This window comes from Hirundo rustica, chromosome 7, assembly GCF_015227805.2.
Source record: "Hirundo rustica isolate bHirRus1 chromosome 7, bHirRus1.pri.v3, whole genome shotgun sequence".
NCBI lineage: Eukaryota > Metazoa > Chordata > Aves > Passeriformes > Hirundinidae > Hirundo > Hirundo rustica.
Window position 1 is genome coordinate 143,766 of NC_053456.1, and position 26,442 is coordinate 170,207.

At 38.5% G+C, this 26,442-nt stretch overlaps 1 protein-coding gene across 16 annotated transcripts in view; it reads left to right on the forward strand.

Moving 5' to 3' along the window:
• The window catches only part of BAZ2B (bromodomain adjacent to zinc finger domain 2B), a 108,343-nt gene that overhangs the window by 73,940 nt on the left and 7,961 nt on the right, over positions 1 to 26,442 (forward strand). For 7 of the 16 annotated variants that reach the window (XM_040068952.1, XM_040068959.1, XM_040068965.1 and 4 more), the window contains 19 exons: positions 135 to 227; positions 343 to 404; positions 4,117 to 4,182; positions 4,908 to 4,973; positions 5,580 to 5,624; positions 5,872 to 5,904; positions 7,086 to 7,151; positions 9,069 to 9,209; positions 10,139 to 10,393; positions 11,146 to 11,360; positions 12,708 to 12,782; positions 17,879 to 18,122; positions 18,804 to 18,866; positions 20,070 to 20,214; positions 22,727 to 23,391; positions 23,904 to 24,180; positions 24,350 to 24,505; positions 24,971 to 25,131; positions 26,049 to 26,359. In XM_040068952.1, coding sequence (XP_039924886.1) covers positions 135 to 227; positions 343 to 404; positions 4,117 to 4,182; positions 4,908 to 4,973; positions 5,580 to 5,624; positions 5,872 to 5,904; positions 7,086 to 7,151; positions 9,069 to 9,209; positions 10,139 to 10,393; positions 11,146 to 11,360; positions 12,708 to 12,782; positions 17,879 to 18,122; positions 18,804 to 18,866; positions 20,070 to 20,214; positions 22,727 to 23,391; positions 23,904 to 24,180; positions 24,350 to 24,505; positions 24,971 to 25,131; positions 26,049 to 26,359 — 3,139 coding nt within the window. The remainder of the gene's footprint in view (positions 1 to 134; positions 228 to 342; positions 405 to 4,116; positions 4,183 to 4,907; positions 4,974 to 5,579; positions 5,625 to 5,871; positions 5,905 to 7,085; positions 7,152 to 9,068; positions 9,210 to 10,138; positions 10,394 to 11,145; positions 11,361 to 12,707; positions 12,783 to 17,878; positions 18,123 to 18,803; positions 18,867 to 20,069; positions 20,215 to 22,726; positions 23,392 to 23,903; positions 24,181 to 24,349; positions 24,506 to 24,970; positions 25,132 to 26,048; positions 26,360 to 26,442) is intronic. The other 9 variants (XM_040068960.1, XM_040068966.1, XM_058421262.1 and 6 more) reach the window with 7 other exon arrangements.

The following is a 26,442-nucleotide window of genomic DNA, read 5'->3' on the forward strand; positions in this document are numbered from 1 at the left end:
TTTGTAAATGCCAGTTTGTGCAAAACAAATCCTCTGTTCTGTCTTTACAACGTGCAGATGTCTGGAACACGACGTGTATCTTTATTGTTGGACAGAACTATTTTAATGAACTTAATATTTTCTTTTTGTAATAGAAATAGCTAGGCAAGCAGCACAGATAAAGCTACTGAGAAAGCTTCAGAAGCAGGAACAAGCACGAGCTGCCAAAGAAGCAAAAAAACAGCAAGGTAAGCATTATTTGTGCAAGTTTGTGCATGCTAGGGGATTTTTTTGAAAAGTGTTTATGAAAAGTTACCTGTCTGTTGCCATGTTCTGCTGATATTGTTTGCTTTTGTTCGTTAGCTATTATGGCAGCTGAAGAAAAGCGAAAGCAAAAGGAGCAGATAAAGATAATGAAGCAACAGGTAAACTATGCAATTGCTAAATAAGCTCTTTAAATGATGTTTTAAATAATTTGATAAGGTGTACTTCAAATATTTAGTAAATTACTAGGTATGCTGATTGCAAAGTGTATGTTTTAAATCTAGTTTTATTACCTAAAATTCTAAACTCCATTAAGTCCACCACTAACCCATGTGCCCCAGTGCCACATCAACACATCTCTCAAATCCCTCCAGGGACGGTGTCTCCACTGCTGCCCTGGGCAGCCTGTGCCAGAGCTAAACAACCCTTTCCATTAAGAAATGTTACCTAATATCCAAGTTAAACCTCCCTTGGTACAATTTGAGGCCATTTTCTCTTGTCCTGTCCCTTGTTCCTTTGGAGCAGAGCCTGACCCTCACTTGGCTGCACCCACCTGTCAGGGAGTTTAAGAAAGCGAGAAGCTCCCCCCTGAGCCTCCGTTTTTCCAAGCTGAGCCCCTTTCCCAGCTCCCTCAGCTGTTCCTGGTGCTCCAGCCCCTTCCCCAGCTCTGTTGCCCTTCTTCTCTGGACATGGTCCAGCCCCTCTCAATGTCTCAGCATCCCAACACTTGGAAAAAGTACTCAGATCAGTTTGCCTGTAAGTGATATGGGTGACATGGGAAGATGACAGATGCTGCTTGCCACTGTAGAGAGAAAATTCATGCGGCCAAAGCTCATTTGAAGTTAGAGCTGCCAGAAATGTGGGGGACAATGGAGGAGAGTTTTTTCAAATATATGAATGGCAACCTTGGTTGTGTTTATAAATTGGGAAATGAGAGGCTGAAGAGCAGCTGCAGGAAGGGATCTGGGGGTCCTGGTTGATGGCAAGCTGGGTATCAGTCAGCAGTGCCCTGGCACCCAGGAGGGGCATCCTTGCCCTGGAGGACATCAGGCCCAGCATCGCTGGCCAGACAAGGAGGGGTTTGTCCCACTCTGCTCTGCCACTGAGGTGGCCTCACCTTGGGTCCTGGGGACAGTTTTGGGCACCACAATATAAAAAGGACATTAAAGCATTAGAGGCTATCCAAAGAAGACTGTGAGGATGGGGAAGGGACTGGAGGGGAAATCTTAAGAGGAGCGGCTGAGAGCACTTGGTTTGTTCAGCCTGGAGAAGAAGAGAGTGAAGGGAGACTCATTGTGGTCTTCAGCATACTCAGGGAGGGGCAGCTTTGATCCCTGCTCTCTGTGACCAGTGACAGGACTTGAGGGAACTACTGGAGCCGAGTTGGGAGGTTTATGCTAGATATCAGAATAAAGGCTAACCAACCCAGAGGGTGGTCAGGCACTGCACACTGCCTTAAATATCCCCATAATAGATAACAATTAACTCTTGTTGGTAAGTTAAAATGTTTCCTTTTTTTTTTTTTGAGAAAGTACTCAGTGTAGTAGAGCTGCCCTCTATGTCTACTGCACTCTGCCATGTATGAGTTACAGTAGAAAAGGCTGAGAGAGCTGGGACTGTTCAGCCTGGAGAAGAGGAGGCTCAGGAGGATCTTGCTAATATAGCTAAGTGGGAGGCTGCAAAGAGGTGACTTCTCTCAGAAGTGCCCAGTGACAGGAGGTTCCTTCTGAATGTTGGGAATCACTTTGTCACCAAGATGGTAACTGAGAACTAGAGGAGGTGGCCCAGGGAGACTCTGGAGCCTCCCACATGGGTTTTCGATAGCAGCCTCGACATGGTCCTTCATAACTGGTTCTAGGTGACCCTTCTGGGGCAGGGGGGCATGGTCAAGGCGACTTCCAGATGTCCCTCCCAACCTCTGCCAGTCTGTACTTTTGTAGACTGTGACAGTTTCAATTGTGTTCACTTCTCAAGGCAGCCCATACTTGTTAAAGAAAGCACGCTTTTTAAAGGAGCGCACTATGATTTTCAAGTGGTCCTTACATTCCAAGGGTCCAGGGAGCAAAAATTTTTAAATTGTCAATTACATCAAATCCTGACCTTGTTTGTCATCATCATATTCCTTCTTAATGTGTTACTTGATAAAACTCATGATTTCACTGTGCTGAGTACTTCTTCTTTGATCTAGTTCCGTATTGTGATCTCTGCTGAAAAGTTTGTTCTGTATCAGCTCTAACCTTTATGGAGTTGACAGGGTGTAGCACATGCTTTCAACTTTTGCACTGTTTTGTTTTAAACTATAATGGGGGATAATAGAGATTTAAGGTACATGCTGTGAGCTTGACATGGTGGAAAAAGTTGGGTACTGTCTGAACAAGGCCTCTGAATTAATTTTCTTGATAAGGTTCTATTATGTTGGACTTCTCAAGAGTTTAAGGAGCTGGTAGGATTTGCTTGGAGTTTATAAAACTTCATGTATTGGAACTCTATTTGTCAGAAAACTGTATGTCTTTCTCATCTGTGATTGCTTTTTTTACTGTTAGATATTTTAGATTATATTTTCTTAAGAGCTTGGTTTTGGTTTTAGCTATTTTTCAATAAAGTGCATACTATGTGTTCTCCAGAGAGTAGAACTTGAAAGTGGTGTGTGTTCTAAGAGTCTCAGGCCAGCTCAGAAGAAAACAGTGTATTCTGTACAGATGGGCTTTACCCTCACTGCTGGAAAAGCATCTGCTGTTCCAGAGAAGTTAGTTGACTTCCTTTTCAAGCTTCTGGTCTAGGCCTCCCCCAGATTGCAGGGCTATTCCGTAGTCTGGATTTTGCTATTAGAACTTCACACCAAGTCCAGCTGGATGTGTGCGCTTTCCTTCAAAATGGTCCGTCCTAGTCACTGTTGCTCAATCAGCTCTTTCGAAATAATAAAATCTCAAATAATGTGCTAGTGAATTTTTAATAGCTGATTTAACAGACAAAGCTATGCAGCACAGGTAGTGTGAAATAATTCCAGTGTTTGCAATGATTACATTTCTCAATCAGTGTAATAAGTCTTTGTTCATATTTTAGGAACTAATTCATGAAGACAAATTAAATTAGAATATGGTTGCCCAGCATCCATCTGTGGAGTGCACAGCTTGATCATTTTCTTCTCACCATGATGAAACATGCTAAAATGTGTTGTAGTACCCATGGTTCCTATTCCAATTACTTCTTTTGTTACCGCATGTATAAAATTCCATCCCCTAAACTACATATTAAGGTTAGCACAAATTACCTGCGTGCTTTAAAAATCTGGAGAAACGGAAGTGTACTGTACTGAGCATATTACCCAGCTTGCGTGTAGATGAGTATTCCTGGCTGACAGAGCACGGGCTTTGGGTTTTGCTGAGCTCAGCTCTCTGTGCTGCCTGTGGGACCGTGATGGCCTGACAGAGGCTGCAAGAAGTGTGGCACAAACAGTGCTTGGATAGATCTCGCTAGTTCTTGGTCAGGGAGATCACTTCAAAACATCATGTATTTAATGGCATAGCTCAGCCTTCTGTTCATTCCTAACTAGCTCCATCATTGTCAGCTGGAATTTGAATGCTCTAGCTTCCTTACTTGGTCATTTATCTGGTCCTCGTGAAATTGTTAAAAAGAAAGAAAAAACTTCGACAACTTAAACGTGAGCACCTGTGCATACTTAGGTGTGACTTACTTCTGGGTTATACCAGACATCTAATACTAGTAAAATTTCTAGACATATGGCAGCAGTTGACCAAAATGGGTGAAAGTCACTAGCAAAAAAGTATGTATAAACTTCATCATTTTTCAAATGTAAAATTAATTTTCCTTTATATATATTTTTTTAAAGAAATAATTTTCTTATCCTTGTAGGAAAAAATTAAGCGAATCCAGCAAATTAGAATGGAGAAAGAACTTCGAGCTCAGCAAATTTTAGAGGTAAAAACAATGGCTCAAATGTCATTTTTCTGTTGCCATTTTAAAGAATGTTATGTTTTAGTTGTCACACTTGTAGTTAGGAATGTGACTAAACATAGCAGCTCTAACAACCTTGATTTCCAAAGGCCACTTCAAAAAGTGTCTTAAATTATTTTTCTTAAAACATCAACATTAACTGTGATCTGTAATCTTACAGGTATTCACACTTGGGCTCATGGTTTTCTGTCAGAATAGTCTTGTGTGTATTTAAGTTAACAGCAGAGCACTTCCTTTCTTAGAGAGCAAGTTTGCAGGAGTAGGATATTAAAATAACATAATGCTCTGCTCTGTATGAAGTGCAGTGGGTTAAAAATTATTATGTCTGTATTATAGTATATTCTACAGGTTTGCTAGTATACTGGCAAAGATAGATTGCTAGTTTCCAAGTCTCCATTGACTTAAAAACTAATAGTAATCTCTTTGCCATTTATATTGTTTCTGTGTGTACTTGCTTTCTTAAAATAGCCAGGTGAAGCAATTTTGAGTGGGACTTGAAATTCTGGTTTAATTGTTATGAAGTAACTGAAATGTGCGTTGATTGATCATGAAAGCTGCATCAGAGATCTCTTGCAATGTATGCAATAAGTGATGATGTTCTTAACTTTTAAAGGTACATAACTTTGCTTCTAGTCAGATTATTTTCAAGTTGTGATGGTACTGTTGTGTGACCTGTTTTGCATGCACAGGCAAAAAAGAAAAAGAAGGAAGAAGCAGCAAATGCCAAATTACTGGAAGCGGAAAAGCGAATAAAGGTTAGTTTTGGAGGAGCTCCAAAACCAAGCACTGTGTTATTGTACATAATATACAGTATTGATTGTTGATGTTAATGTATAAAAGCAATAAATTTGGGGGGCTATTCATCGATAATGAAGCTGTACATAGAGACAGCAAATAATAACACGTATTACTAAAAGGCATGAAGCGTGACATACACACACAAATACACAGAGACGGTACTTTATGTGCCAGTACCATGGTTTGCATAACAAAATGTTCATGCAGTAACATTATTCACAATATTATTTTAAGCACACTGTATCAAAAAACGATGCTGTTTCTCAGCAAGTACAGTTTTTCTAGGCTGCAATGCATGCAAAACTATAGAATTCTTTAACAAATACTGAAAAACACAGTGTGTGTCTGTGTGTATAAAAGGACTTCTATTACTGCTTCAGCATTCTAGGTGTGTTCTAACATGGAACTCCCAACTCACCAGACTTACTATCATGTATGCTGTGTGTACTTCTTTGTAAGTTAGAATTTAAATCAGGTGTGCTGTTTTAGTGTGGCAGAACTGTGCAATTTGGTAAGTAAATTTTGATGGATATTTTAAATACATATTTGTACTTCTGTTGAAGGAGAAAGAGATGAGAAGGCAGCAGGCTGTTCTTCTGAAGCACCAGGTTGGTATAAGTTCGGTTGACAAACAGAGAGAATCCTAATTGTGAGCTACTACTTTCAGTTGTATGGGGGGGTGGAATCCTCAAAATATGCCCTTTTTAAACTTCTGGGTTTGATTCCTGCACAGATTTTCTTTTGCCTTATGATTTTTTGCTTTGCTTTGGTATTGGGGTCTTTTGGGGGATTATAAAGTGGTTTTATGACTTTGTGATTTCTGTTTCATAATGTTGTGCCAACTCTTTCTACCAGGAGTTGGAGAGGCATAGACTAGATATGGTATGGGTATGTTTATTTTTGTACATCTAACACCGCATTGTGATTTGGTTGTGATATGGTTGTCATAGCAATGCATAAAATGTAGCACTGGCTGCTGTCATATTACATACTGCTGCATGGCTTTACAGCACAGTGCATTGCATACATCTGCTTGTCTTGTCTGTTAAGGAAAAAAGACATGTCTCGAACATGTGTACAAATTGAATGTGGCAGTAACTAAATGGGGTTTTTAACCAGGGATCTATGTTACTGATGTCCCAGTAAGAATTTGACTAGTATATAAAATCAGGGATTGATGCAAAATTAATAGGTAGTCACTTGGATGATTTTTGCAAGCCTTGTCCCATTAACTGGGAATGAATCCAGACATTTTATATACAATTTGAGTTGACCCGTTTTAGAAATCAGGGTGATGTATTCCCTTTGTAAGATACTGAGGAAATTAGCTTTCAGCTGGTGGTAAATACGTAATGTTAGAAGTATACAGTGAAATATTAGAATGTAATCCTAACCTCACGAAATTGGATGATAAAATTCTTATAGCCTTTACTGAGGCCAAGATTTGCTCTTCAGCTGTCAAGGCAAAACCCGTGTACTTAGTGGCCTAGAATACTGCTCCTTAATGCATTTGAAGCTAGTGACATAATTTACGGAGGGACAGGCATCAGTTAATCCAGGTGTTGTTGCATACGTATATGCGCCACCACTGGCTTGATTAAAACTGATCTGGAGCTGATAAAACTAGTCATGTTAATTTGTTGCTTGGTTACAAAAATGTTAATATTTGCAATGTTTGAAAAAGACCACTTTAAAATTTCTGCTGAATTGGCTATTGAAGAAGTAAATTGCAAGTTCCGTGATAGCAGATGTAAGGTAACTGACCTGTTCCAGCCAACCATTATGCTTTTTGTTCTGCCAGCTTATGAAGGAGCATCACAACTGACCATAAGTAAATCTGTATGCTTCTTTTTTACACTGTCTCCATGTTCATTGCTTTACCTTTTTGCTTTTGATTGTTCTTGTATTTGCTTTCTAAACCTGAACTAAAACATGCACAGACTCGGCCATTCTTGTCCTATATTTAGTATTTACTGTGACTCGTCTATTAATGCTAAATTTGTTACTTGGCTTTTTTACTGATTTGAAAGTGTGGTTTAGTTTTCTTCTAATATTACCTGCTTCAATAGGAACGAGAACGGAGAAGACAACATATGATGCTTATGAAAGCCATGGAAGCACGTAAAAAAGCAGAAGTGAGTATTAGCCTCTGGAAGTTTGAAATTTTTGTGGTTTTATTCTGCAGTCATTGTGTAAGAGCAGTGTCTTTTTATGTTAGGTAAGCAGTGTCTTTCTATGTTAGGTATGATTTGTGTACATTGGAGCAATAGAACAAGAAGCATTAGGCGCAAATTGATTTACAGGAAATTCTGTTCAAACTCAAAAAAAGTTTTTTATTTGGAGGGAGGTGGCTGAACACTGGCATAGATTGCCCAGTTTTGAGAGTTCTGGATGTTTTTGAGAGGAAACATAAGTAAAATACAACCCCTCCACAATTACTAATTTACTTTTTGTTTTACTTTTTATGTATTTCTGTATCGTGAGACTTTTTTATGTCTGTATCCCCAGACTTTTGTAAATGAAGTGCAGATAATGAAGATACTGAAATAAGATAACCATCATTATAGCAAGTAGTTGTTAAGGAAATTGTTAAAACTTTTCTCTAGGATGTATTTACAAATTTCAATGGAAGTGACTAACCAAACCCAAGAAAAACGGACTAGTACTTCCGTGCAAAGAAATAGAGGAAGATGATACCCTAAGCACCCATTCCACTGTTGGAAATCAGGATACCAGGCTAAATGATCATTTAGTCTGATCCAGTGCTCTAATTATATTCTTACTCTAATAGAAGTCGAACAGTGTTTATTTCAACCAGTAAAAGTAAACTTTGGATAGATTTAAAGATTTAAGGAAGAATAGATTTAAACTTTAAATAGAAACGTAGTGCAGCTAAAGTTTTCAGTTTTAGTCATAACTGTAAATTACTGTGTTGCCACATAAATATCCTTATATACATCTCTTGTTTTCTTTGCTCGTAAAGTGTTTCAAATTGGCAGAAACAAGTTGTAGGCAATGCCAGTTGGCCTTTAGACATGGACATAGGCTAAGATAAAAGGCAATAAACCATTTTCAAAAAGCAAATCAGAGGACATTTTCGATTTTGAAATCAAGCTAGGGATTTTATGTGCTTTAGTGTGTTGTGATTTTTCCATACAAGATGTCTCTTCTGAACTCAGTGTCGATAAAGAGGGCCTGTGTTGGCAGTGCAGAGAATGCTTACTCAGCTGTAGAGCAGCAAGCAGGTGGGCAGATGGTAGTTCTGAATGTCACTTCTTTTTTTGCTACTAGTGTAAATTTACTGGTCCAAACATGTTCTTTTTGTCTAATGTGAAACTTGATCTTGCATAAGATCCACTGAACACTGTAGCAGTCGATGTCATGATCTCTGTGCACTCACAGTGGTTATTCATATCTGTCACTAGTGGTCTGGTAATACTCCGTATAGAATCAAAAGGAAGAATGAAAAGTCATGGGGCCTGCCAGAACTCTGCAGAGAGAAGTCAGTAGTTGATCCTGACCTGCAAATGCAGCTGAGCCCTGACTTAGTGTTGCCCATACTCACATTGTTACAAAATACGGTGGTAGTAAATGGAAAAGACTAGAGTGGCCTCTTAAACTAACAGAGTAGTGGGGAGTGGTTCTGAGTAATGAGAAACATCTTGGCTTGGTTTAGCCCTTCTGTGTCCACAGCATCTTCAACTTTGTATCGTATGTATGTATGGGGTTCTTGAGTGGTGGCTCACACACGTGTGCTTGTTTACACGCATGGTTCTGTGCTCTGAACAGGTGGTGTTGATATGTGGCAGATTCCATACATTTTACACTCAATTTTGGTTGTACAGAGGTGTGTGGGGAGTTGTGTCATCAGGACAATCGGTGGATTGGTGTTGAACATGTGGCAGCAGAGCCCCTGGCTCTGGGGGTGGGAGAGGCCACGGGAACTCCAGGTTCAGAGTCAGTGTTGGCATGTTACAGAAAGAGCTGCTGTAGTATTTGTGTGACTCTGCTGCGGAGAGTGTTGAAGAGACAATTCATTTAATTCTCTTAAGGAGAAAGAGCGGCTGAAGCAAGAAAAACGTGATGAAAAAAGATTAAATAAAGAACGTAAACTGGAACAGCGAAGATTGGAATTAGAAATGGCAAAGGAGCTAAAGAAGCCTAATGAAGATATGTGCTTAGCAGACCAGAAGGTAATCACAGCAACACAGACTTACTTTCTTGCTTCTTGTTTGTGTATTTTATAATTCTGTCAATAACTTTCTCTTGCAGCCACTCTCAAAACATTCAAGTTTTAATCGAGGTAATTAGAGAACAATTTGAAATATATATAGATACAAGATACTAGAACACTACACAGTAGCATATGTTTAGTTAATTAAAAGCTTTTTGTTTAAAAGAGGCCTCCCAAAAAGCTTGATTGCTTCAAAAAAATTATTTTCTCAAGTTATTTTTATGTCAGGAATATGCATCATGTCTCAGTACACAGGCACTAGATAGTCACCTAGAGAACTCTTACAAGCTCTTGCTCAAAAAAAATTTCTCTCACAGCCTTCTGAGTTCTTAGCTCTTGTTCATAAGGACTGAATGAAGCTCGGGTTCAAAGTCTCTGTTCCAGGGACTTCCATTAACTGCCAACTTCCCTGCCTTCATTCCATGCCATTCCACGGAAAGGAAAGGGAAAGGAAAGGAAAGGACCAGGAAAGGAAAGTCCCTTCCCTTCCTTCCCTTCCCTTCCCTTCCCTTCCCTTACATTCCTTTCCCCTTCCCTTCCCTTCCCTTCCCTTCCCTTCCCTTCCCTTCCCTTCCCTTCCCTTCCTCTTTCCCCTCAATAACTTTGCACCATCTTTTACAGTAATTTGGCTCAGAATAGATCCTTACAGTGTCTCCTGGCCAAAAAGGAATTATTTCTGAATCTCTTGCCTCCTATAATTTGTGGGAAGTTAAACGTGTTCCAGCATTGAATGGACAAGGGGTGCAGGTTCCCTGTTGCCTGTACCTTCCAGCACTGTCATGCTGTAGGTCAGAAGGAATTGTCTATCAATTTTCCCAGCTGTTATCAAAAGAAATTTCCTTTTGAAATACACTAGTGAATTTTTCACCTTTTTTCTTTACTTCCCAGCCTTTCCCAGAGCTGCCTCGCATCCCAGGCCTCGTTCTTGATGGAAGCACGTTTTCGGATTGTCTTATGGTAGTGCAGTTCCTGCGTAACTTCGGTAAAGTTCTTGGCTTTGATGTGACCATAGATGTTCCCTCCCTGAGTGTTCTTCAAGAGGGTTTGCTCAACATAGGGGACAGCATGGGAGAAGTACAGGACTTGCTTGTGAAACTTGTCTCTGCAGCTGTGTGCGATCCTGGACTTGGTACAGGATACAAGGTAAAAAAGAAAAAATCCATAGTAAACACCCTGTATATATGAATGCGTTCTTCATAATGTGTCTCTGACCCCTCTCTCATATGGATTTCCATTCTTTTTCCTAATTATTTTCTTTGATGTCATGGTTCTAATGTTAGTCCAAAACTTTGTGTCCCGTCAGCATTCCCATTTTCCAGACATAATGTATTTCTGTGCATTTTCTCTACACACGTACAAACATCCCATCTTTATTTGGACCTTTTGTAGAGCACTGTCGCATCTGTGGCCATGTCTTTTAATTCTTTTCCATCCATTCCTTTGCATTCTTATCCTCATGTTACACATTCTCAGTGAATCTCGCTATTTCTTTCTCTAAGGTCTGCTGTCTAGGTCACTTTGTCAAAACCCCAATACATTCATGACTCTCTTACTGGCCTTCTTTTTCAAGCCAATACAGCTTACTTCCACTTCAGAGTTCTTCATAGCATCATCATACAATGCAGTATTCATCAATTTTCATTTAGACCATGCCTTTTTACATGTAATCCATTTAATGATTACTAATATTATCTCTGTTGTGAAAAACCTAGAGGTGAAGACATTCTAATATGTTACTGTATTTAAGATTTACTTTTGAATAGCTTCAATAGTTAGAAATTCTTGTGTAAAAATGCAAACAAACCCGTACCATCTTCTATAAACAATAATATAGCCTACAAAGGAAAACGGTGTTTTTTACACATGATTCTTTGAAATGTCTTTGTTCCTTTTAGGCTAAAACTATTCTTGGGGAACACTTACTGAATGTTGGTATCAATCGAGATAATGTGTCTGAGATTCTGCAGATTTTCATGGAGGCTCATTGTGGGCAAACAGAGTTGACAGAGAGCTTGAAGACAAAAGCTTTTCAGGCACATTCTCCAGCACAGAAAGCATCAGTACTTGGTTTTCTGGTCAATGAGTTAGCATGCAGCAAAAGTGTAGTAAGGTAAGATTTTTTCCCAAACAGGTGTGTAAAAATAAAATTATAAAAATGTTGTAATTCAGAAATACTGTGTATTCACTGTATTCTGTTACAGGAGGACTACTTGTGTTCTTAGAGTGAAAGCTGAAATTGCTTGAGTTACTGCTTCTTACCTTTATGTACTGTTAATATGAAGAAAGAATAGAAATTTTCCATGTTTGGTCCGTAGTTTTGTTTTCAAAGCTTGAACCAAAATTTCTCTAACAATTTTTGGAATAAAAGATGAGGTTGATTGCAAAGAAATTTACTAGGTATTCTAGGGAATAATTTAGATGAGTTTTCTGAGGTTTCTGCAGTACACTGTTTTCCCTTTTTTCCTTTTGTTTTTGAAGATGTTTGTTGTCCAGATACTTTTAATTAGGGTCATAAGGTGAGGTGGCAAGCTTGATGTATCATCACAGTAATTCAAGAAGGTGTATGTTGCATTTGTGGTCAGTAGTATATGGCATTTCATAATTTTAAATCCCCCCTATGTTCAACAACTTGTCAAAATCCACCAATGTGCAATAAAATGTTAAGAAATGCAGGGTTCTGGGATGCCTGGTGTATTTTCTGGGTTTGGTACACCGTGCTGCAAAAGTTAATCAGGGTTGTGTAAGGCAGGAATGGAAGAGATGCTTCACGTTTTCCAAAACTGATACATAGCAGAAGTGGGCAGTGCAATACTGTGCATCAGTTGTGCAAGAAAGTTCATGTGTGTCAGTCAAAATCATCATAGAAACTTCCTCTTGTTGCAGATGACTGTTAGGTCCTCTTTGTAGAAATGATCACTCAGAACTTCAGTTTCTGTATTTTGGACATAGAAACAACTATAATCTGCTGAATTGTTGTGGCCGGGATGTCTCGGAAGTGGGCGCGCAGACGGTAACTGCACTGAAGCCCTTTTTTTGGTTCTTCAGTTTCTGCAGTGAAAAGTGAATGTTGGATTGTAGATCCCAGGGATCCTAGGTATCCCAAGAATACCTCAGATGTACCAGTGGCAACTGTTTTTTCAGCACAGGGCACCGTGCTTTGTGGCAAAGACATTTAGAGGCTTGACACTGAACTAGAACGATGAAGAGAATTGTTGAATGCCATGCTTCTTGTGGAAAGGAAGCTGAGGTGATACTGGGGATAAAGACTGACATAGGTACAGCAGTGTGCTACATTGGCATTCCTAGTATTGTGATTTCCTAGCATTAAAATTATTTATTTTGAATTTTAATGATTTCTCTAAGGCAGTTATTTGAGGGAAAAATGTCTATATGTAAATGTCTGTCAGAAAAAAGATACATAAGTTCACAGTTAATGGATTATTTTCATCTTTGACAGTGAAATTGATAAAAACATTGATTATATGTCAAACTTAAGGAGAGATAAATGGATGGTTGAAGGCAAACTTCGGAAGTAAGTTTCATTTCCTTAAATATTACAATATTTTGCTTTTTTGCTTTTCTTCACATACACTGCTATATAGGGAATTGGTTCTAAGCCCAAAAATCAGCTGATGAAGTTACAGGTTTACCAAGAAATTATTAATCAAACCGCTTAATTAAGACAGATGTGGATTTAGACTGATGCAACACAAGTCTTTTACAGTCCATTAAAGATGCATGAGATTCAGAGGGTTAGTGTTGCACAGATTTGGAGCAAAATCAAGTCTAATTTTGTATTCTTTGGAGGAAACGGAAAACTTTTATATTGGAATATTAAAGGAGCCATAAAATTGCTATTGATATAATCAAAGTTTATTTGGACCTACCATAATTCCCAGTGTTCATTCTGAAAGGCATTTTAAGACAATGTGATTTTCACGCAACAGTTGCCAATCAAACTTTGCTAATTTATGTTATCTTAGTGTTTCTCATCTGTCAATGTCACATCGTTCCCTATAGCCAGGGATCCATATGTAGAATGCAAGCGTTGAGGTATTTTTATATTTCTGTTTAAGGTAAAATTGGAACTTGTTAAGGATTGTCAGTTTCATATTCACTGTTCTCCCATCCTACAAGACAAAATTCCATACAGCAACCATACTGGCTCCAACCATCAGGAGGCTGGACGGCATAAAGTTAATGAATCACAGGGGGTAAAAATGCATAGCCAGACTCTGCTTTTCTTTTTCTTTGTCATTTTTATCTCTTGCTAGGAGGAGTAAATCCTTTCTTAGTCCTTGCTTTTTAGGTACTCTCTTTTCTAATCTTATGTCTCCATTTTTTCCCTTTAACGTATCTCAGAAGGAAGAAGGAAAGAAGTAAAGAAGAAGGACAAGAGGGAGGTAGAGGAAAAAAATAGACCAATAAAAAGAAATTCTCTACTAATACTGCAAATCCCAGTCTGCACAGAGTTAATGTATTTTAACCTTTAGGATAACCCAGATACCTTTTTTTCCTGTCTTCATCTGTATCTCCTCTATGGGATATGGTTTAAGAAGCGTTTTTGAAGTTCTGATGTAGCCAACTTCCCATTAGTGAAATGGGACCCTTTCCTGTCCTTGTCTTCTTAGTACCTGCTTAGGCTTTCTCTCCCTCCATCGAACTGTAAGTACTTGTAGATGTAGGATCTTTGCTTTTCCTTACAATCTCTCATTTCTTCCCTGTCCAGCAGTGAGCATCATACCCTGAAGTCCCAGGCTCCTCCTCCTCGCTGCAATCATTTCTCCATTTCCTGGTTTTCACCTCATGTGTGGATTTCAGGTTCCAGTAGTGCTCTCCCTCTTTTTGAGTGCCGCTATTGAAGCAGAGCTCAGAACTGTTGCTACTCTGCTTCGTTGAATTTCTGGGCCTGATTAATCTCTCTCAATCTTTGATTCAAAATTTTTGAATTTTCCACTTTTTCTGATGAATTCCAAGAAGGTTCTAGAAGAGCCTTCTTCAATCAATTTTAAACAATGGTTTTTTTATTATGTCAGTTGTGTTTTCCATAAACCCTTACAACTGTTCTGGGGCTTCTCTGAAAAGAAATCTGTACACTTCAGTCTTCTTTTTGCTATTTTTTTGTGCTTCCAGACTTCATTCTTACATGTTATCTTCCCGATCCATTCACATCTTGGTCTAATTTTTAAGCATCCCAGTCCCAAAGAGTTTTGCATGGTTAGTCAAGTACTCACTGTGTGATCAGCAGCTGTGACCTCTTTTCAGGTGCCTACAGACCTTTATGTGCCCCTCAGCACATGCCCCTTCTGTGGGAAGTGTGTAGGGGATGAATAATGGGGCTGAGGAATGGTTTTATTACATCTCAGCTTGGTTGGCCAGTGTTTGCTGTCGTTAGTCTTCAAACCATTTTGTCCAGGCTGGCTGCAAAGCATATCCAGGGAGGATGAGAAAAGATTCTGTCTGCATCGCATGTGCTTGATGAAGGATGGTTTTTTTGTGTTTATGTTCTCACTTTTGAACCACATAAGCTTCTCAGCTGGGGAGGAGGGCAAAAATAAATACAAAAGCCTATGCCTGACAGATGCAAATAAGCAACAGTAAAATCCCAGGTTGGAAAACGGAATCACTGTATTTTGTTTTAAGGGATGCTTTCCCTCTCACCCCTTTCCCTGCTCTTCCTTCCTTTTCTCCTCCTTCCCTCAAAGATCTTAATAAGTGCAATGTAGATGGTTAAAAATTTAGTTCTGAACTGCCTGGACTGTTTCTGCTTAGCGGATGGTCAATGAGAGGCTGCATCTAATTCCTTCTCTATCGCATTTCGATGTGAATCTTGCTACTAATGCATTTTTTTTGTAAAGGCACCTATCTCATACGATCAAGTCATCTTACTTTGTGCTTTCTGTGTGACAGCTGTGGTCACACTCTCACCTGAGATGATTCTGTGATTTTTTTTTTTTTTTTAAACTAGATAATAAAAGTCTCAGCATCTCCTTTTTTCATTACATGTCTTCTCTTTGGCATGTCTTTTGTAGCCAGATCAACATAAAACAGAATAAAAATGAAATAACAGCCTCTTAAAGAATTAGGTAATAATTCATTTTTTAACAGGACTTGAAGGAAGTTTTTCACTGCAACAGTGTTCTTTTAATATGCCAGTGTTATGGTATGCTCTGTATAAATTAATTTCTGTTGACTGAAATAATTTCAACTCTAAATAATCATGGTATATGAAAAACAGCATCACTAAGGGGAGAAATTACACCCTTACTTTGGGTAGGTGATGCTAATGCTGATTTGCCAAACTTTCATTTTTTGAGATGCAAGGTGAAGTATGTTAAAAGTATATTAAAAGTACGTGTTCAGAATTTCTTTGCCTTTGTTCTACCTAATACTTAGGTGCAAAAATTATGGGGAAAGCATGAAAACTAAGTCAGAAGGTGAATTTTCCTTCTGTGATCTAGTAAACATTATAGATCAGATTAGAGCAGGCTTAAGTCAATCATCTGGTTCTATGATGGGCCACCCACTCTTTTTATAAGCCTGTAGACTTTATAAATCTCTCAGCAGTTCCACATGCAGGTTTGGTCCATACTTGAAAGTAAGAAAGAGAGAACAATTTTGTAAGTAAGGGTTTTCTTCTCTCAGTGAGCAGTATGCGTAGGTAGCAATAGAAAAATCACGCTGATTCTTGAAATAACGGAACATTTTTAAAGTTATGCTGGCATTGGTTTCTGCCTCTTTGTTACTTTGAGTAGGGAATGCTGCTTTCTTCTGCTTGTGGTGCTACCAAAGGAGAAGATCTTTGGTTCATTTGCATGCTTGATTATTTGCAGTATCAGGCAAGCTTCCTTTTAGTGCTTGACAACATTGCATGTTTATTTTTGCTTTCAGCAAAAGTAGCCTTTTTTGTTTCTTCTGATTCCCTTTAGGTATATGAAAGATGTCATTGAACATTGACTTGCCAGCTTTTTTACTGAATTGCCTTCAAGACTATCTTAATGTACGTAAATTGTCTCTGAGATTGTCCAGCGATGCAGCAGTCAATCCAGTCCTTGACTAGTGATTTTGGTAGTTAATTCCTCTGTATTCGCAGGAATTTCCAGTCCATGCAAAGAGGCTTGACATTATCCTCGTGGAAAGGAAATTAGTTTTCTAAAAAATTTAGTCAATAGCCTGAATGGTATTGATGCTCAGTGAGACTGAGGGTTTTTGCACCGTACCTAAAAATGCTATTTGCTTCCAAATTCACTGAAAGACCTGAGGGTTTTTTTTTTTTAATATTCTAAATCGTGAAGACAGGTAAACATCGACTTGATACAGAGAAAATAAATGTATAAAACTTCATAAATTCTCCAGTGGATTAACCAGTGCTTAAAAACCGAACCCAAAACAACAGCAACAACAAAACTGCACTGAAAAACCAAAGCCCAGCAGTTTTCAAGTCCCCTTGATGATTTCTTGGCTAACAGTCTTTTTCTAGCAAAGGTGCTGCTCCCAGTTGAACAGTGACACCTTCATTTTGGTCTGTGCTGTTGAGAACTGGCTCTGGTTATCAGTGTTTTAGAAGGCTGATCCATTTGTCAGTATTCCCTGGAGCCAGTACTTGGACAGCACTCACTGTACTTCTAGCTGCTTGCTGTATGGAATATTGTTCTGTAGGATGGGAAGAGAGAGGAGTACGACAAGGAAAAATTACGTCCTGGTAATTGTGTTTGTCGTTACCGTTCTGCTTTTCCCATCCTACCTTCTTCAGTCATCTCTTGCAAAATCTTTGTCTTTTCTACACGTTTATAAATCTCTTCTAAGTCAGTTGCATTTTTGGTCTGCGTGATAAGTGACTGGTTCAGCCTGGCTATTTACACCTCCTGTGGTTCAGCATGTTTGCCTGCAAGCTCCCTGATAGGTGGAACTGTAATTTTTGCTGTGTGGAATCTTGTCTTATAGGGGTTTTATAGAAGAAGGAGGTCTACTACAACCCTAATAACTGGTATGTAAGTTTCCCTTTTCTTTCATAAAAGGAAAAATGACAGTTTGAGTAATCTTTAGTAGCTGAGGTAACTGAAATTCCTCAGGAAAAAAAGTATCTCTTAGAATAAAAAGTTCAGCTAAAGGACTAAAATCTAAATATTATTTAAAGTTCATAAAAATCTGAAAAGGAAAGAAAAAGAAAAAAATTTAACCAGTCTTGCTGTTGCCAAGCAATGTATATAATTTCATACCTCCAAGTGAGGACTTTTGCCTTTTCCTCCCTGGCTCAGACACAGGTATTTTGTCATCATGTTCTTTAATGCATTAAATAAAAGATGAAGAAGTTGAAATGGTTCTTTCTTTTATATTATCCTTCCTGACTTCTCAAAATCCCTCCTGTGTTTCATTTCTTCTGAACAGTTACACAATAAAATTGACCTGGGAGAAACAGTCTATTAATAACGGATCCACGAGTTGTAAGGGTTTTATAACCTGAGGTTTTCTTGTTGACTAGTGACAATAAATATTGAGAAAATAGTGTCATGCTAGATCAGAAGCTCTAATTTAAATCTGGAATTTATGGTTTTTCTTTCAATCTCATGGGAAGAGTTTATGCTACAGACATAATCCATCATTTCACCCTTTCTCATGTGTCCCAAGGCTCAGAATCATTCATGCCAAGAAAACTGGTAAAAGAGATGCTGCGGGGACTGGGGATGGAGGTGAAGAACCCCATTCCTTGGAGACACCTGCACCTGGCCGCAAGCGCCGGCGGAAGGGAGGGGACAGTGACTATGACGATGATGATGATGACGACAGCGATGATCAGGCAGATGAGGAAGATGAGGATGAAGAGGACAAAGATGATAAAAAAGGAAAGAAGGCAGAAGTTTGTGAGGATGAGGTGGGGAATTGTCAGTATAGTGAAACTTTATTTGTGAATAAGCTAAAACTTGTTTTCCTTTTGTTTTTCTGTAATATGGCACTGTTTCCCCAAAATGTTCCCATAAAGAGGAGGGAAGAATAATTTACCTCCAATGTTCGAAAATTTTTGTTAGTTTTTATTTTTGTTAATTCCGCTTCAAAAATCAGCGGGATAGATGTTGTAACTTCTGTAGCAGAGTTATGATTTGAAGGGGCTCTGCAATTTCATGTAGATATTGAAATAAAATGCAAATACGGACTGACCAAAGACTTACTGATGGGGTTTTAAGAGATGTCATTATTTCACGCTTGAGAAACACCTAGACTATCACCTTGACTATCTAAAAAGCTTCGTAGAAACTAAGATTAAATTCTGTAGTGTTGTGTTCATGCACAAACTGACTTACTTCCAGTTTTCAGCAAACATGAGCTTTCTCCTTTGTCCACATCTGGAATGGTTTGAAAAGATTCAAGGTGTATCCTCTTTTCAATTATGTTGTTGCCAGTGAAATATATTGCACACAATTTGAATTGTTTTTTTCCTCTTTAATATTCTCCTCTCATTTTCTGTTACATCTTTTTCCTGTAATAATGATAAGACATAGTAGTATGATTTTATCCTGAAATAAATTTGGTGTGACAGTATACTTGGTGATTATAGGATGATGGGGACCAGACAGCAAGTGTTGAAGAACTAGAGAAGCAGATTGAAAAGCTGACAAAGGTGAGAGATTATTATTCTTTTTTCTTCTACAAATGTTATCGCTAGGTATCATGAGTTAGTATATTAAACATAATTTTCAATGCTCCAACTTAATATAAATTGAAACAAGTATCTACTCTTGTTTTGTGCAAGTATGAATGATGCTCCAATTCATGACACCTGAACTGTGAGTTCAGTCTGGTGTCTAAGTGAAGGTCACTCAAAAGACCATTAATAGTAATAGCTGATAATGTTTGCGCTTTGGAAAATAAAAAGTAATGTAATTTTTATCCAGATCTACTTCATATATTCCTGTTTGTTGATCTTAAAAAGTGATGACAAATTTTGTAGGAGAAGCAATGGCTTCAGATATACAATGGATTGTGATTGTCGTGCCCTCCTTTCTGTGCCGATTTCTGCAGCTGTGCTCCAAGCCAATGCAGGGCTGTCTGTGCTTCACATTTTGAAAGAAGCAGCAATAGAATAGGAAGAGGAGGGTAAATGAGAAAGATGTAATGCTGTAATTAGGGGTACTCATGGCCCATGTCTTTATTGTTCCTATTAGAAAAATTGTAATTTAAGACTTTGTGTGCTGGTTTCTCTCATGTTCCATATTGCAGTAAATTAGCAGTCCAAGATTCCACCTGACTCCCAGCAGTGTCAATTTAGAAGAGCAAAAACTGAGTAAACAAATTGAAGTTCTTGTTGACCCCCACAAAAGAGCTGTGTTACATTCAAAGACAGAGTTTTTGTGTATTGTTGCCATTCATTTATTAAGAGTTAAAATATCTCACTAGTCTCCCATCAGCAGTTGCACTATCATCTGTCTTCAGGACTCTGTTTACCATTTGCTGATGCTGTGTAATTGTCAGCTCTTCTCATGCAGTGAAATCTTTCTTTGATCAACTGGTTTTTGGGAGTCAGGGATAAAAAGACATGCTGCACCAGTGCAGCGTGTTTTTAGAGGAAAACCGAAAAACCTAGGCTGAGCCAGGGCGTGCTTTAATTGATAGGTTTTTTTAAAGGAAGCTTTGTAAGTAAAATCTTCAAGGCAGTGATTGTCAGTAGAATATCACAACACACAGACACACCACTATCCTGAATCTCTGAGAAGACCTCCTTGTCTGACCCTTGAACTTTTGTTTAGTCTGGCAGCCAGATGTTTTCTGTAATAATGAGATTTTTTCCCCCCACTGATTTATAATGCTCTCCCCTTTTAAATAGCAACAAAGCCAGTACAGAAAGAAGTTATTTGAAGCTTCGCACTGTTTGCGTTCAATGATGTTTGGTCAGGACCGTTACAGGCGCCGGTACTGGATCCTGCCCCAGTGTGGTGGTATTTTTGTAGAAGGCATGGAAAGTGGTGAAGGTAAGAGCCGTAAAGGAGTGCTGGCACACAGATGTACACAAGGCCAAGACATGCTGCCCATCTCTGGAGGTGCTGGCTTTGTGCAGCAAGATCTTCACCCTCAGCCAGATGCCCTCAAGCTGCTGTCAGTAGAGCTCTCCACTCATGTGGTTCTCTATTCTGGTTATGAAAGGTCGGGTAATACCTTTCAAAATGAGGATTGCTATTTTGGAAGTTTTCAGTTGTTATACTTCTGCATGTTACGCGTTTACTTACCTGCAAAGTTTTTTTTACTCTTTCTGAACTATTTCACCTTTTCCCTATGGCAGTGACCTCTGTGTATGAAAATTAGGACCATAGAAAGCGGAAAAAAAAAATTCATCCTCAGATTTTCTGCAAATGCACAGACTGTTCAGTGCATGAAGATATGGTAGATCTCTACAAAAATATGACAATTACTTTCATGCAGTGAAGTACCTGGTTTTCTAATCAACCACATGATTTAGTGTCTGCATTTTACCATATGATCTTTCTTTAAGCAGCAATTGCTGAAATCATTCTGCTGACACTAAAATGTAATTTTGGGGTAGAATTTTTCACACACTTCTAATTGGAGAGATGCAGAAAGTATGTATTAATCTGACTTTTTTGTTGGTATTAGAATTTTTAAACGTAATTCTTAATTTTGGTCACAGAAAAATCCTTTCTAATTTTCATAAAGGTGAACCAAAACCTCATTTCTCTCACATTTTTCCCTCAAAAAATAGCAAGAAAAAAATCTGATGCACATCACAATTGCATATCTCATGAGAATTGCATCATTCTAGAGAGCTGCTTAATTAACTGTTACAGAATGGCATGGTAGGAAATTTGAGCCTGGCTTGGGGTCCAAAAAGAAGCCATAGAACTTCCCCTAAATGCAATCTTGATCAAGTTATCTTTCTAAAACGGGTAGCATAAAAAGTACTTTCCTTTCTGTCTTGCACTTTGCATTGACTTATGCTCTGTGTTAGGAACGGTTTTGCACGAGCAGCTTTATACAGAATGTGCTGCTTGCTTTTCTTCGGTTTGCTGTATTTCATTATGTTTTAAACAGATGAACTCCCCAAATCATTTGGAAATGGTACACAAAGAAAATAATCTACATACATTTACCTGTCTTAAAATAGTAAAAAACCCCATACAAAAAAACCCACACAGAAGTTTTAGCAAAAAGCTGTAGGGCAAACCTCTGTTTTTTAATGTTGTCTTAATGAAAGTTTAATCTCCCTGAAGAAGAAAACAGATGTGTTCTTAAATTCTCACCTACCTCCTCTTCCCCTCAGCTCTTAGTTTGCTGTCTTTATGTAAATTCTACAGTTTATCTAATTCCCTAACCCTGAAGAAATAAGAGACATAAAGTCTTGAATGATCTGTCCATTTAAACAGTACTTCTCTATCCCTTTTGTGTAGCCATTTTCATGCTTATGCTGATAATTAAATTGTTTATATCTTGATATAAACCGTAACTCTGAACACATTTTGAAGTTTTAGTAGGAGGGGATGTACTTTTCTTTGTAGAAATTACAGTTTTTCTGGAGCAAGTGCCTGCCATGAACTGTAAGCCGTGTGTTTATTTGTGACTGCAGTATCTGATGAACATAAAATAAGGAGTTGGATTTTCTCCCTGCTTCCCCTCATGCTAACAGTTCTCTATTGAAAAGCATTTTATTAAAGACTTTTTGTCTGAGTTGGCAGTCAGTATAAGAGTAGAAGAAAAATTATTAAGAAAGACTAGTAGTGCAAAGAAGAGGGAAAAAAAGTTTTTTCCTTTTGCAAAAGGGAGATCTTCAGATCTTTTGCACCACCTGTGTTTGAAGAAACCTGGGTTTTTTAATCAGCTTCTGCTTGCTGTACTTTAAAATGCTTAGATGTTAGCTGTGTGCTTAGTTGTATGGAGAGTTCTAGTCATGCTCAGTGGCTCTTGAAAGAGCATTAAACTTCACAGACTGTTGATATTGTTGCACAGTCAAAGTTGTTAATGATTTGTATAGAAAGATGTTTAATGTTACTTCAGTATTTGGGGAATATTTGATTTTGTAACAGGAATTTTGGTTCTCCCTTTCGTAGTTGGCTGTGTGTTTATTTTTGCAACTGATCGTTTCTTTAAACTTAGGGCTGTAAACACTGCACTCCCTTGATATCATTACAGGGGCTTCTCGATGAGGTATGTAGAGTCCTGAAAAAAGAAAGGTGGCAAAATTTTGTCCCTTTCAGAGACTTGGCACTGGGAAACTGCTTCAGATGTATGAATCCAGTAGCGTGTTAGCCATGTTGAGGTGATTTTTCCTAGAGATGTTTAGTAGTGTTTGTCTGTATGCCTAGAGACTTTTTTCTCTCTGCAAAGTGAGAAGGGATTTCATTAACAACAGCAAAGCCATCTAGCACATGTTGAGCCAAAAATGAAGTAATTTTAAATTCAAACAGTGATTATAAAAACTTTGTAAAATAGTTGATTTGTTACAGGTAATCTGTGCTTCTTATGCCTTTCTAGGTCTAGAAGAAATTGCAAAAGAAAAAGAGAAGTTAAAAAAGGAAGAAAGTATGCATATAAAAGAAGAAGATTTTGAAATGGAAGAAAAATTACATTGCTTAGCTACAACTCACTGTGAGCAAAAGGAAAATCTGAAAGAAAAGGACAGCACTAACCTGTTTTTGCAAAAGCCTGGGTCATTTTCAAAATTAAGCAAACTGTTAGAGGTAGCAAAAATGCCACCTGAGTCTGACAATATGTCCCCAAAACCCAATGGCAGTGCAGCAAATGGCTGCACATTGTCTTACCCAAGTAACTCAAAAAGTGCTCTCTGCAGTCTGCAACCCCCTGCATCACAAAGCTCCATCGAGAAGTCTGATTCTAATAATCTTTTCAGTCCTAGTGCCAGTGGGACAGGAAAGTTTTATAGTTCTCCACTAATTCCAAATGATCAATTGTTAAAGACTCTTACTGAGAAGAGCAGGCAGTGGTTCAGCCTGTTACCACGGGTGCCCTGTGATGACACCTCGGTGACCCACGTGGACACACCGTCTACTACAGCTCCACTCACTCCTCAGTCACACTCACCATCAAAGTCACCGTCACCTGTTCCATCTCCTCTTCTGGGCTCAACCTCTGCACAGAGTCCCATGGGATTAAGTCCTTTTGCATTGTCACCGCTGCAGGTAAATAAATTAATTTTTGAATAGCTTGAATTTGCAGAGCTTATTTGGGGAGGATGTCTGTTTATACAAATTAGTTCACAGACCTGAGATCATTATATCTGCATTTCTTTTTTTTTTTCTGTTTCTAAATGTTAGTAACTAAATACAGAAGTTCTATAATACTAGATCATGATGTTTCAAGTAAGCCAATGTATGGTATTTTGTACATGTGTTTCAGTAATTAATTTGGCTTTTACGGTGTTGGCTGCTGGTATTAAATGAAAGCAAGTAAATATAAACTAGTTTTTGGAAGTGTAAGACACAAAACCCTACCTTTTCAAAGCTATTGGTTTTTTAGCATTAGCTGGGCCCTGATAAGAGGTATTACATATCAGTGTTATATTAGTTTTTCTGAAACTAGTTGATGCACTGAGTGTAAAGGCTTTCTTTGTGTTTTGATTATTGTTTGACAAACAGCATCTTAATCATAATTCAGGTTTCTTGATTATAGTAATGGTAGTTGTCCTCTGTAGCAGATGAAGACAGGACTACCTATAATGGGACTTCAGTTTTGTGGATGGTCTACAGGAGTTCTTACTTCAAATGTTCCATTTCCATCTCCTTTACCTGCTCTTGGATCAGGGCTGGGATTATCAGAAGTCAATGGTAACACATTCTTGGCATCTAGTGCTCCTACAAGTAAAAGTGAATCACCAGCACTACAAGCTGAAAAAATAGCTTCTGCCCCTTCTACAGCAGCTGAAGTAGCCAAGCCTGTAGATTATCCTAACCCAAAGCCTATACCAGAAGGTAAGTATAATGCAACACTAAGATGATAATTTCTGCAGTGCCTTTGTCAAGTTACTTTTTTTTTTTTAATAATTTGCCTATTGATTTTTTAAATGATTGCCTAATCTGATCATGTGTGATCACATGAAAAAAGCACCTGCAAAGTGTTTATATGCTTGTCTTGATTTAGAAATGCAGTATGGGTGGTGGAGGATTACTGATCCAGAGGACCTAAAATCTTTGCTTAAAGTGCTGCATCTCAGGGGAATAAGAGAAAAGGCCTTACAAAAGCAAATACAGAAACACATGGATTATATCACCCTGGCTTGCATCAAAAACAAGGATGGTATGTAGTTGGTATTTATGTTACATGTGGTGTTGGGGCACCAGACAACTAGAGCTCTTTGGGATATGTTTAGCAGGAGAGTTAAAGTAATGGTTGGAGAAAAAAGGTAAAGGTCTCCCCATCTGTAGCTGCCCTTTTGCCAGCCTTGTTATGGAAAGTTACTGGATTAGAGAAATGCCATTTAATATAAATAGTTCTAGTGGTCTAAGTAAGCTTCTCAAGCTCTGGTAACCTTCTGAAGCTCTTCTCATCTCTGTAACGCTAGGCCTCTCCTTTCCCTTCTTGCCTTTGAATTGCAAGTTCGAAAGCATACAGAATTTGTTGTCCATATTGGGTATTTTAAGAATAGTGTACTTTTACAGCAGTTCTTCAGTATTTGACTGGAGTGGTGGGTAAATCAGCTTGAATTTACCAGTGCAGTTTTAATGCTAATTAAAATAATAAAAATGTGATTCTTAAATACAGTTGCAATTATTGATATCAATGAAAATGAAGATAACCAGGTAACTCGGGATGTTGTGAAAAACTGGTCAGTAGAAGAACAAGCTATGGAGATGGATCTTGCTATTCTTCAGCAGGTGGAAGATCTAGAGAGGAGAGTTGCATCAGCTAGTTTACAAGTTAAGGTAAAACCAACTTTCAATAAAATGTCTCTTTAAAATAAGTGGTAAGAATTTAAAGCAGATAGCAGTCTATGTGTGTTGGTAAGTGTCTTCTTATTCCATCCTAATTGCCTACAAATGAAACAAATACACTGTGCAGTATCATGGAAATTTCATGTTTGAAACATTTTATTGCAGTTCAGTCTTCTGAGTTCAGCTCTCTGCAGTTCAGAGAGCTGAAGATGCCCAGAATGGCAGTTCCTGGAGAGTGTTCTCCTACCGTGCAGTTCCGTGTACAGTTTGTTAACCTTCTCTGAATGCAATGACTGTATTTCATACAGACTGCTTAACTCTGGGGGGGGTTGCCACACTTCGGCCTGCTTTGTGTGATTGTTGCTGGTAATGCTTTTAGAAATGCCTACAAGTGCATCAGAATAATTTGCTTGAGTGTTTTAGAGCCATGGAGAACTTGTAATGGCTATGAGTGTGATAGAGTTAAGAATTCTCTGGATTTTGGAATTTTTCCAAGGTGGGTGTAAGGTTCTCGAATTGTGTATGTTTGGTTATAGTACAGGTGCAATGTTTGGGATCTAGTTTTTGGCATGAGTTTCCTGTGTCCTGATACTGCCTCCTGAGCCTACTGAACAGGTACACCTGTTTTGATGTTTCGACCAATAGAACGGGATATTTCACAAGGGGATAAGAATGCAGACTGTTGCAGAAAGGTCCCTTCAGAAAGTCCGGTAATGCCTGTATTTCTTGATTAATTATTTTAGTTCTCTGGATATTTTGGAAAATGTCTCTACAGATGGATTACAAGTAACAAAGATCTACTGGAAACCGCGCTTCAGTGACTTAGTTTGATTCCATAAAACAGTTCCTCTGTTTACACACTGAGTTAACAGCAACCAATAAATGCCCAAACCTTTCTATTGACATAGGGTTGGCTGTGTCCTGAACCTGCATCAGAGAGAGACGACTTGGTATATCGTGAACATAAATCAATTACTAGATTGCACAAGAAGCACGATGGAGATTGTGCTGGAGGCGGAGAAGGCAATGCCAGCTCTCTAGAGCGGAGGAGTGACAACCCTCTAGATATAGCTGTAACCAGGCTCGCTGACTTGGAGCGGAACATAGAGCGAAGGTATCTGAAGAGCCCCTTAAGTACCACCATTCAGATCAAACTGGATAATGTGGGCACAGTTACTGTCCCTGCTCCTGCACCATCTATTAGTGGTGATGGTGACGGGTAGGTTATTGAGATTAACTTGAAAAATTATTGTGCTTCTTTGCTAATTGGAGCCTATTTTCTTATTGCCTGTTATCTATGTA